The following is an 11,956-nucleotide window of genomic DNA, read 5'->3' as shown; positions in this document are numbered from 1 at the left end:
AATCATCACTGAGTGTTTTGTCAGAAACATGGGTCTCCCAGTCCCTCCACTCTGCAGTAAACAGATATATTTTCTGCTATCCCGTTCCCACTTCATCCAATCAGGAGAAATCAGATAACATTTATACGACCTTTAAGTTGTATTCTATCCTGAAAAACACTATAGTATTTAGTCAAATAATTTCAGTAGCTGGTGCAATACTGAATCCACCACTAGGGGAGCTAGAGTTACCCCCTCCCCCAATTTGGTCAATATTATTCCAAGACTCCAGATGAAGCTGTCTATAGAGATGGACCATTCTTGGACCATTCTCAATGTGGTAGGATAATGGCCACCAGGGGGAGGTAGTGCCATAGAAGATACTTCATACTGAGGAGGAACAATTATTTTTTAATTTATTCGTACATGGAATTGTTACAGTCCAACAGTGTCTTCAATACATATACATAGTTCATAATATCAAATATATTATATAGATTTCAACTGAATTTCTCATGTGGTACATGTATGTAAAACAGTGAGTAAAGTCAATTCTTCTGCGTTGTATTAGCAAATATCCACACGGGTCCTTCTGGGTTTAGACGTCAACGTTTATTTAGTAAGAATAAAAGAACAAAAGACAAAATGCACAATATTCAATGAATGCATTTACGACTGACCCATGCCCCACACATCCTGGCTATGGGTTCAACCGAAGGCCTTGAAAATAGAGTGTCCCGTATGAAGTGTCCCGGCTGCCCAGAGATAAGAGGTGAGGGAGAAGGTTATACAGGCTGAATCAACCTCCCACATGGAGGTCCGGCCACCACATTGTTACCAACCCCCCCTGGAACAGAGAGAGAAGAGACAGACCCAAATCCTACAGTAATTGACCAACGGTGATCAAATAAAAATAAAATGGTTGAATATTGTGGTCCAACCTACCCTGAGTATGTAAATAAAGATTCTGACTTCCCCACATGCAAAAGGGACAGAGGTATTGAAGATGGGAATCAAATATGTGAATATGTAAATATCCAAACAAATAAACTTTACCCCGGTAGGCTAGAAACTAGAAACAAAGCAAAACATAGTGCATGTGTGCGTGTGTGTGTGTGTGTGTGTGTCTCAGAACGATAGAGTGACTGTCAGTGAATGTAACTCCTAATTACCTCCTATTTCACAACTCAGCATCTTCAAGATCAATTTAAATCCAAAACCTGGGTAGAGGAGCTGTGAATATCACTGATCTCTACTTCAGCTCACAAAACTCAGCATCCCCAGTGTGTATGTGAGACCAAAGTCCAGGATAGAGAGGCTGAGTGAATGTGGTGTTGAATCTGTGCAGGAGGGTCATTGTGTCAGAGACGCTGTAGAAGGACAGAGTACCTGCCCTGTGATCCAGGTACACTCCTATTCTGGAGGACCGGGGGCCCGGTACTGTTATGCTCTTGTTATTGTGTCTGAAGATGTCATTGTAATCAAGGTGTCCGCATTCTAAAGCCCAGGATTTGGAATTGCATCCAAATTCACAGGTCTCCCAGGTGTCTGTTCTACTAAATTCAAATACACCCCTCTCCTCAGTGCCTGTTCTACTAATGTCTTCGTAGGAGGCTGCTACAGAAACCCATCCGCTCCACTCCACCTCCCAGTAACAGCGTCCAGTCAGACCTTCTCTACCCAGAACCTGAGACCCTTGAACAAATCTTTCTGGGTGATCAGACAAAGACAGAAGTGTGTGTGTTGTGTTTGGGGCCAGTGTGATCCGAGAGTAATATTGTAAGAAGTCAGCTTTGGTCTTGGGCTCTGGTGGCAGTAAAAAATTAACTGCATTCACTGTTGTTGAGATTCTGGGCCACTGCACTTTCAGAACGTCCTCTAGTTTGTCTCTCAGCTTAGACACGACCTCAGTCACATCTGCAAAGTACAGGAGAGGAAAGACAGTGATGCTGGGTAAGTCTGTAGACTCACTGGGACGGGAGAGGGAGGGGTAACTCTGTAGAAAGTGGATGTGGTCCTCTGTGTGTGAGAGCTGCTCCAGCTCAGTGGCTCTCCTCCTCAGGTCCGCTATCTCCTGCTCCAGTCTCTTCTGCAGTTCTTCAGCCTGAGTCACGGTGGTCCTCTGTCGGGCTCTGATGACCTTCTTCAGCTCAGAGCGCCTCGTCTGCAAGGAGCGTATCAGCTCAATAAAGACTCTCCCACTGTCCTCCACTGCTTTATCAGCAGAGCGATTGAGAGAATCAACAGCCTGTTGGGCCTCTTTGAGTTGCTCCTCTCTCACCCGGACTCTCTGGTGGATTTTCTGCTGACTCATGCCAAGCTCTTTCTGTCTCTCCGTCCTTTCTGCTGCAGCTGAGACTGTATCATGGCCTTTGTGTTCATCCATGGAACACAAATAACAGATGCACTGCTGATCAGTACGACAGAAAATCTTCATAGCTTCGTCATGATGAGAGCAGGTGTTCTCCTGAAGCCGTGTGGAGGCTTTGACCAGCTTGTGTTTCTTTAACGGAGCTACAGTATGATGAGGCTGGAGGTGAGTTTCACAGAAAGAGGTCAGACATACCAGGCAGGACTTGAGGGCTTTCTGCTTTCTCCCAGTGCAGAAATCACAGGCCACATCTCCAGGTCCAGCATAACAACAGTGATCAGGAGGAGCAGCTTGGAGTCCTGTCTTCATTAGTTGTTCCATCACATCAGCCAATATATTGCTTTTCTTCAGAAGAGGCCTCGGAGTAAAGGTCTCCCTGCACTGGGGACATGTGTAGATCCCCTTCTGATCATCGTGATCCCAGCAGTCTTTAATACAGCCCATACAGTAGCTGTGTCCACAGGGAATAGTTACCGGGTCCTTCAGTAGATCCAGACAGAGAGAACAGCAGAACTGGTCCCGGTCCAGATCAACTCCTTGCTGCGCCATTTTATTCTACAAAGACAACGCGACACTCGTTTGGTTTTCTCTGGAAGACTAAACTCTGATCGTGTGGGCAATAGGGTCCAGCTGCAGCGCCGGAGAATCCTCTCACTGGGCAAGCCTGTGGCAGCCACGAACCTAGTACGAACCTACTTTCTATAGAAGCAGCTCGGATGTGCGCTGTTTTAAGTGAGCGTGTAGCGATTGTAATGGTACGGAACTGTTAGGAACATTCTAGAACATTAGTTCCGCCCAAACATTCTGGAACGTTTGTGATGATGTCATAGTAGTACATTCTAGATAGCTTAGGATGACTCCAAAGGCCCAGCACTGGGGGGGGGGGCCCAGATTTTTTTTTTTAGTAGACAATGCATCACTCAGGTGTATTTATTGATGCTCTCATTGATACTATGTTTGTTTCTGAAGTGTGTTGATTGATTGATTGATTGATTGATTGATTGATTGATTGATTGATTGAAAAGTTTATTAACAGATTGCAGAATGGGTACAGTACAGTACAGCTCAATACATACAATTGTTAAGGGGATGCAGACCAGAGAAAGACTTTCGTCTTGTTTACATCAGGGTCCCCCATTTTCAATTCATCATAACATATATGACATACAGATAGTGTATCTTGTAGACCAGGCCCATTGCAAGTTGCTGTACTCTGTCGTCTACTCTAAGCCATCCTAGGTTGTCAAAGTGGGCCGGGGTGAGGTGGGTTCTAGGAGTCAGGTCAAGCAGTAGTCTGACTAGCTTGTTTTGAGATGTTTGTAATTTGTTTTTTAGTGCCTTTGAGGTGCTTTGGTACCATGAGGTGCAAGCATAGTCGTAGTACCCTTGAATGAGTGCTCCTGCCAGAGTCTTCAGGGTATTCTTGTTTACCAGAGAGGAGATCCGGTACAAGAATCGAGTTCGTTGGTTGACTTTTTTTTATTACATTGGATGCCATTTTGTCACAGGAAAGATTAGCCTCTAGGATGGAACCTAGGTAGGTAATTTCATCTTTCCTTGTGACAATACTTGTCACCCACTGTAACCGAGGAGCCGTCGGTCTTGCTGAGTTTGTTATTTGAACCGAAGAGTATGGACTCTGTTTTGCCCATGTGTAATGATAGTTTGTTGTCGGCGAGCCATATGCAGATTTTGCCTAGTTCCGAGCTGAGGGCTTTTTCAACCTGTAACTTGTTCTTGTCAGAGACCAGCAGGGCTGAGTCGTCCGCAAACAGGAACAAGTTGCAGTCACAAGCTGACGACATGTCATTTGCATAAATTAGGAATAGTAGCGGTCCTAGTATGCTTCCTTGTGGAACACCACAGCTCACTGTGAGGGGGGGGGGGGATAGGGTACCGTTTACCTCCACCATCTGTTCTCTCCCCTCCAGGTAGGATTGTATCCAGCTCACTGATAAACTATCAAAACCTATTGCTTTTAGCTTGTGTGTGTGTGTGTGTGTGTGTGTGTGTGTGTGTGTGTGTGTGTGTGTGTGTGTGTGTGTGTGTGTGTGTGTGTGTGTGTGTGTGTGTGTGTGTGTGTGTGTGTGCAGGGGTGTAGCTCCAGATTCTGGGCCCCATGAAAGAATGTATTTGTAGGCCCCCAGTGAAAGCGAGCGCGCGTAAGCGCACAAGCGGAATTTTTTTTGGCAATTTTTTTATTGATGAAAACGCATAATATGGTTTTTACCTATACATTCGGATCAGCAGTTCAGCACCTGCACTGTTGGTGGGTGAGCCTAGTAAAGGATGTCGCATTGCGTTCATCTTCAATGAATGGACCAATGCAATAGTCTACCAAAGCCCCCCCTCTCTCTCTATATATCTCACACACACACACACACACACACACACACACACACACACACACACACACACACACACACACACACTTCAGAAACAAACATAGTATCAATGAGAGCATCAATAATATACCTGAGTGATGTCTAGTAAAAAAAAAAAAAAAAAAAAAAAATTGGGCCCCCCCCCCCAGTGCTGGGCCCTTGGAATCATCCTAAGCTACCCCTCCCCAGCTACGCCCCTGTGTGTGTGTGTGTGTGTGTGTGTGTGTGTGTGTGTGTGTGTGTGTGTGTGTGTGTGTGTGTGTGTGTGTGTGTGTGTGTGTGAGATATATAGAGAGAGGGGGGGGGGCTTTGGTAGACTATTGCATTGGTCCATTCATTGAAGATGAACGCAATGCGACATCCTTTACTAGGCTCACCCACCAACAGTGCAGGTGCTGAACTGCTGATCCGAATGTATAGGTAAAAACCATATTATGCGTTTTCATCAATAAATAAATGGCCACAATTTTATTTTGCTCGCGCGCTTACGTGCGCTCGCATTCACTGGGGGCCTACAGTCCAGATACATTCTTTCATGGGGCCCACAATCTACAGCTACGCCCCTGCGTGTAGGTGTACTCAATAAATACTATTCACTCTGCCTCGAGGCTCGAGCCACCGTCTCCGACTCCCATCTCTCGGCACTACAAGCGTGTGTTATTGGATTGATTGATTGAGTGATTGATTGATTGATTGATTGATTGATTGATTGATTGATTGAAAATTGTATTAATGTCCGCCTTGTTTCGAACTGTTATCGAACTTAAGAGTCATATAATAGATAGACCACCGCAACACTTCCGGGGATTCTTAAATCGGGGAGGAGATAGCGGGGGAGCATATGAATGAATGTGGATGGGAGCCGTGATGTAAGTGGTTGCAGCTACGGCTGTGGGGGTGCTAATAGACTTGTATGCGCTTGAATCTCCTGAACCTAGTACGAACCTACTTTCTATAGAAGCAGCTCGGAAGTTTGCCCCTTGAGAGGATTCGCCGGCGCTGCAGCTGGACCCTACTCCGTGTGGGTGGGAGTTGCTTGATTGATTGATTGATTGATTGATTGATTGGTTGATTGGTTGATTGGTTGATTGATTGATTGATTGATTGATTGATTGATTGATTGATTGAAAAGTTTATTAACAGATTGCAGAATGGGTACAGTACAGTACAGCTCACTACATACAATTGTTAAGAGGATGCACACCTGAGAAAGACTTTCGTCTTGTTTCCATCAGGGTCCCCCATTTTCAATTCATCATATGACACACACGACATACAGATATGGTTCCTGGTTACAGTTGTTCAGGGGAGGAGTCGCTTTAAAGAGACAGTGTCTAGTTTACTGTGATTCATAGATGTTTTCTTTTTTACATAGTTCAGGACTTTCTCTTGTTTACATTGTCAAGGAAAACCCACTAAAACTCATAAGCACAAAGAGAAAATGGTAAACATACAGTACTCAATAAAACACTTTCTTTCTCTCTCTCTCTCTCTCAAACACACTCTCTCTCTCTCATTCTCTCTTCTTTCTCTCACACTCACTCTTTCTCCGCTCTTGTTGTGTTCAAAGTTCTATATTGAGGTTCAGTCGGTGAAATGGCATGTTTCAAGCAAATATCCACACGGGTCCTTCTGGGTTTAGACGGACGTCCATGTTTATTTAGTAAGAAGAATAAAAGAACAAAAAGACTAAATGCACAATATTCAATGGATGGCCATTCTTCCTGAGCCAGCAGCTCCTATCTAGGGTCTGTCTCCCTCAAAGTCTGCCACCAGAAGAACAACTCTCTCTCTCTCTCTCTCTCTCTCTCTCTCTCTCTCTCTCTCTCTCTCTCCTCCAGCTTCCTATAACACAGGTGGGTCTGTTCTGAACAACATTGTACTCCATGCCCTACATACGGGTGACAGTGGCTCAGGAGGTAGAGGAGAGCAGCCGTAAACAGAGGCCCATGTTCAGGGGTGTAAAGTACTTGAGTAATTGTACTCCGTTACAATACTTAAGTACTGTTTTGGGGGATTTGTACTTTATTCGAGTATTATTAGGTTTGTATACTTGTACTTTTACTCAATTACATTTCATAGAAAGAAAACATACTACCTAGCAGCCATGCGGCCCCAGGCCAATATTAAAAAATATATATATTTTTTTTGCATTAGACTAAGAGGTTGGCAGTCGACTATGGCTCCTTTTCGATCGATTAGTCGACTATTCGACTAATAGGGGTCAGCCCTAGTGTGGACATATTCAACACTGTTGAAAGTGCCGTGCAGCAATATGGGGGGTTTGATAAACTGTCCGCTGTTGTTACCGATGGAGCACCGGCAATGAAAGGAAAACACACAGGATTCACCGGGCTTCTAAGGCAGGTCCTAGCTGGAAGGAGCATCTTTTTTTTTATTTTTACTTTTTTTTTTTAGAGATGTAAGAGACACATAGAATGTCTTTTGGACTTTGGATCTTTACCAGGGATGTCCTGATCTTTCTGTATTTACATTTGGCTACTTGCTGAGACCCTGTGCAGCACATCAGCCCCACCCTCATCCACCTCCACTGGCTTCCAGTCAAGGTCCGCATCACCTTCAAACTCCTGCTCCTCACCTACAAGTCCCTCCATGCCCTCGCCCCCCCCCGATACCTGTCTGATCTCCTCCAGCAGCACACTCCATCCCGGAACCTACGATCCTCTGATCTAGGTCTCCTCTCCATCCCTCGCACCAGGTTACGGACTTTTGGGGACAGAGCCTTCAGCGTGGCGTCCCCTATCCTCTGGAACTCTCTCCCCCCCCCCGAAATCTGCAACGCCCCAACCCTGGACACCTTCAAATCCGCTCTAAAAACACACCTCTTCACCAAGGCTTTCCCCATCAGTTAGTTTAGATTAGGTCCATTATCCCTTACCTTCCCTCATCCCCCACCCCCCCCCCCCCCCCCCTATTTTCCTTGCCCTATTTTTTGTCCTGATTGTGAAGCGACCTTGGGTTCTATGAAAGGCGCTATATAAATTTGATCTATTATTATTATTATTATTATTATTGCTGTATAGTACCGATATGAGTGAGTACTTTTAATAATGTCATTACAGTTTCAAACAATGACTTTGAAACATGTTTTATTTTCACCACATGTTCCTCATTTTCTGATTCTCTGTCACAAATTAAATATACAACATTACACTGTTGCTGACATTTTAAGTAAAAAATAATTGAGCCTGCGTAGCCCAAGGCTGGGTGCTACCAGTGGTGGTGAAGGAGGCAATTTCCACCCTAGATTGTGGGGAGCGCTTTGAGTCTGAGAAAAGCGCTATATAAAATGTAATGAATTATTATGATCTTTTCACCAGCCTCTCAGGATCGCTCTCTGAGGCCGGCCACGTGGAGCGAGGTGCGTAGCTACAGGCGCAGCAGGGCCTACATCGACCTGCAGCCGGAGTTCATCTCCAAGCCCCCCTCGGCCATCTATCCCGGGAGGCCCGTGAGCTGGTTCAGCCTGGATTCCCCCGAGGAGGGCCGGCCACGTGCCCAGAAGTGCCATCCAGACACCCAGGAGTGCCATCCATACACCCAGAAGTGCCATCCAGACACCCAGGAGTGCATTATGCTGTGGTTAATATTGTGATATTATTCAGGGCACTCCAGTATTCTGCCTTTAATATTGTGATATTATTCAGGATAATCCAGTATGCGGTGGTTAATATTGTGAATTGTGATATTATTCAGGATACACCATTCTGCTTTTAGTATTGTGATATTATTCATGCTGTGATGTGAATGCCGTCCATGTTAGTTTACCTTCAACGGAGAAGTGCATTAAATAATTTTAATGCGAAAAAAAAGTGTCCTCTGTTCTTTCATTTCAGCATTGTCTATCGCAGAACACATTCCATTGTGGGCAGAGTGTCTGCTGGGTTTCATTGCAGCCTTGCCTAAACACCAGCTGATGATTTCACTAATTGGCTCACCTCTTCAACTAACTCACCTGGTGCAATGTGTAGTTAAAATGAAAACTTGGCCCACGGTGGAATGAGTTTGAGACCCCTGGTCTATCCCTTTCAAAAAAAATCTACTTTTACTTTTGAGTACTTGAGTAAAAGTAAAAAAAAGTCCTACTTTTAAATGTACTTAAGTACTCAAAAGTAAAAGTAGGACTTTTTTTACTTTTACTCAAGTGTGTTTTTAGCCAGATACTTTTACTTAAGTCAGATTTTGAGACGGTACCCATACTTTCATATATATATATATATACATAATATATATATAATTTGTGGGTACTTTCTAGAGATGGACCATTCTTGGACCATTCTCAATGTGGTAGGATAATGGCCACCAGGGGGAGGTAGTGCCATAGAAGATAGTTCATACTGAGGCAGAGCAATTCTTTTTTAATTTATTCGTACATGGAATTGTTACAGTCCAACAGTGTCTTCAATACATATATATATAGTTCATAATATCAAATATATTTGATAGATTTCGACTGAATTTCTCATGTGGTACATGTATGTAAAACAGTGAGTAAAGTCAATTCTTCTGCGTTGTGTTAGCAAATATCCACACGACACGGGTCCTTCTGGGTTTAGACGTCAACGTTTATTTAGTAAGAATAAAAGAACAAAAGTCAAAATGCACAATATTCAATTAATGCATTTACGACTGACCCATGCCCCACACATCCTGGCTATGGGTTCAACCGAAGGCCTGGAAGATAGAAGAGTGTCCCGTATGAAGTGTCCCGGCTGCCCAGAGATAAGAGGTGAGGGAGAAGGTTATACAAGCTGAATCAACCTCCACATGGAGGTCCGGCCACCACATTGTTACCAACCCCCCCCCCCCCCCCCCAGAGAGAGGAGGGACAGACCCAAATCCCACAGTAATTGACCAACGGTGATCAAATAAAAATAAAATGGTTGCATATTGTGGTCCAACCTACCCTGAGTATGTAAATAAAGATTTTGACTTCCCCGCATGCAAAAGGGGCAGAGGTATTGAAGATATGTGAATATGTAAATATCCAACCAAACAAACTTTACCCCGGTAGGCTAGAAAGTAGAAACTAGAAACAAAGCTAAACATAGTGTGTGTGTGTGTGTGTGTGTGTGTGTGTGTGTGTGTGTGTGTGTGTGTGTGTGTGTGTGTGTGTGTGTGTGTGTCCCTCAGAACGATAGAGTGACTGTCAGTGAATGTAACTCCTAATTACCTCCTATTTCACAACTCAGCATCTTCAAGATCAATTTAAATCCAAACCCTGGGTAGAGGAGCTGTGAATATCACTGATCTCTACTTCAGCTCACAGAACTCAGCCTTCCCAATGCATGATGGAAACCAAAGTACAGGATAGAGAGGCTGAGTGAATGTGGTGTTGACTCTGTGCAGGAGGGTCATTGTGTCAGAGACGCTGTAGAAGGACAGAGTACCTGCCCTGTGATCCAGGTACACTCCTATTCTGTAGGACCGGGGGCCCGGTACTGTTATGCTCTTGTTATTGTGTCTGAAGCTGTAATCATCACTTATGTATCTGCATTCTAAAGCCCAGGATTTGTAATTGAATTTTGTCCGATCTATACGAATGTCTTCGTAGGAGGCTGCTACATAAACCCAATGGCTCCACTCCACCTCCCAGTAACAGCGTCCAGTCAGACCTTCTCTACCCAGAACCTGTGTTGTGTAATGTAATGTGTTTGGGTCCAGTGTGATCCGAGAGTAATATTGTAAGAAGTCAGCTTTGGTCTTGGGCTCTGGTGGCAGTAAAAAATTAACTGCATTCACTGTTGAGATTCTGGGCCACTGCTCTTTCAGAACGTCCTCTAGTTTGTCTCTCAGCTCAGACACGACCTCAGTCACATCTGCAAAGTACAGGAGAGGAAGGACAGTGATGCTCATGCTGGGTAAGTCTGTAGACTCACTGGGACGGGAGAGGGAGGGGTAACTCTGTAGAAAGTGGATGTGGTCCTCTGTGTGTGAGAGCTGCTCCAGCTCAGTGGCTCTCCTCCTCAGGTCCGCTATCTCCTGCTCCAGTCTCTTCTGCAGTTCTTCAGCCTGAGAAACTGTGGTCCTCTGTCGGGCTCTGATGACCTTCTTCAGCTCAGAGCGCCTCGTCTGCAAGGAGCGTATCAGCTCAATAAAGACTCTCCCACTGTCCTCCACTGCTTTATCAGCAGAGCGATTGAGAGAATCAACAGTCTGTTGGGCCTCTTTGAGTTGCTTCTCTCTCTCCCGGACTCTCTGGTGGATTTTCTGCTGACTCGTGCCAAGCTCTTTCTGTCTCTCCGTCCTTTCTGCTGCAGCTGAGACCGTATCATGGCCTTTGTGTTCATCCATGGAACACAAATAACAGATGCACTGCTGATCAGTACGACAGAAAATCTTCATAGCTTCGTCATGACGAGAGCAGGTGTTCTCCTGAAGCCGTGTGGAGGCTTTGACCAGCTTGTGTTTCTTTAACGGTGCTACAGTATGATGAGGCTGGAGGTGAGTTTCACAGAAAGAGGTCAGACATACCAGGCAGGACTTGAGGGCTTTCTGCTTTCTCCCAGTGCAGAAATCACAGGCCACATCTCCAGGTCCAGCATAACAGTGATCAGGAGGAGCAGCTTGGAGTCCTGTCTTCATTAGTTGTTCCATCACGTCAGCCAATATATTGCTTTTCTTCAGAACAGGCCTGGGAGTAAAGGTCTCCCTGCACTGGGGACATGTGTAGATCCCCCTCTGATCATCGTGATCCCAGCAGTCTTTAATACAGCCCATACAGTAGCTGTGTCCACAGGGAATAGTTACCGGATCCTTCAGTAGATCCAGACAGAGAGAACAGCAAAACTGGTCCCGGTCCAGATCAACTCCTTGCTGCGCCATTTTATTCTACAAAGACAACGCGACACTCGTTTGGTTTTCTCAGGAAGACTAAACTCTGATCGTGTGGGCAATAGGGTCCAGCTGCAGCGCCGGAGAATCCTCTCACTGGGCAAGCCTGTGGCAGCCACGAACCGCTGTTTTAAGTGAGCGTGTAGTGATTGTGTAATGGTACATAATTCCATAGATATATATAGAACACTAGATAGCTTGCCTGCGCTGCCGGCCAATGGAGAGCGACGTCACTGAACCGCCGCCATCTTGCTCCAGTTAGCCTTGAGTGAGAGTGAGTGAGCTGCACAGACAAAAATACTCATAACTCGCTGAAATATTGACGGATTTACAAACGGTTTGGTTTATTACAAGCATTATTAACGTG

The 11,956-nt window shown here is 45.0% G+C and overlaps 1 protein-coding gene across 1 annotated transcript; it reads right to left on the bottom strand.

Moving 5' to 3' along the window:
• Positions 1–650: 650 nt before the first annotated feature.
• LOC311236502 (uncharacterized protein) lies at positions 651–11,580 on the bottom strand (the record flags this gene model as incomplete). The annotated part of the gene is made up of 3 exons (XM_084324180.1): positions 651–2,905; positions 9,390–9,429; positions 10,013–11,580. The coding sequence occupies 3 exons, from the start codon at positions 11,578–11,580 to the stop codon at positions 1,232–1,234; spliced, it is 3,282 nt and encodes a 1,093-aa protein (XP_084180306.1). The 3' UTR covers positions 651–1,231.
• Positions 11,581–11,956: the final 376 nt, after the last annotated feature.

The sequence above is a fragment of the Notolepis coatsorum genome, assembly GCF_963971535.1.
Source record: "Notolepis coatsorum genome assembly, chromosome: 11".
NCBI classification, from domain to species: domain Eukaryota; kingdom Metazoa; phylum Chordata; class Actinopteri; order Aulopiformes; family Paralepididae; genus Notolepis; species Notolepis coatsorum.
The sequence above is the reverse complement of the archived record's forward strand: the minus strand, read 5'-3'. Positions and strand labels throughout refer to the sequence as shown.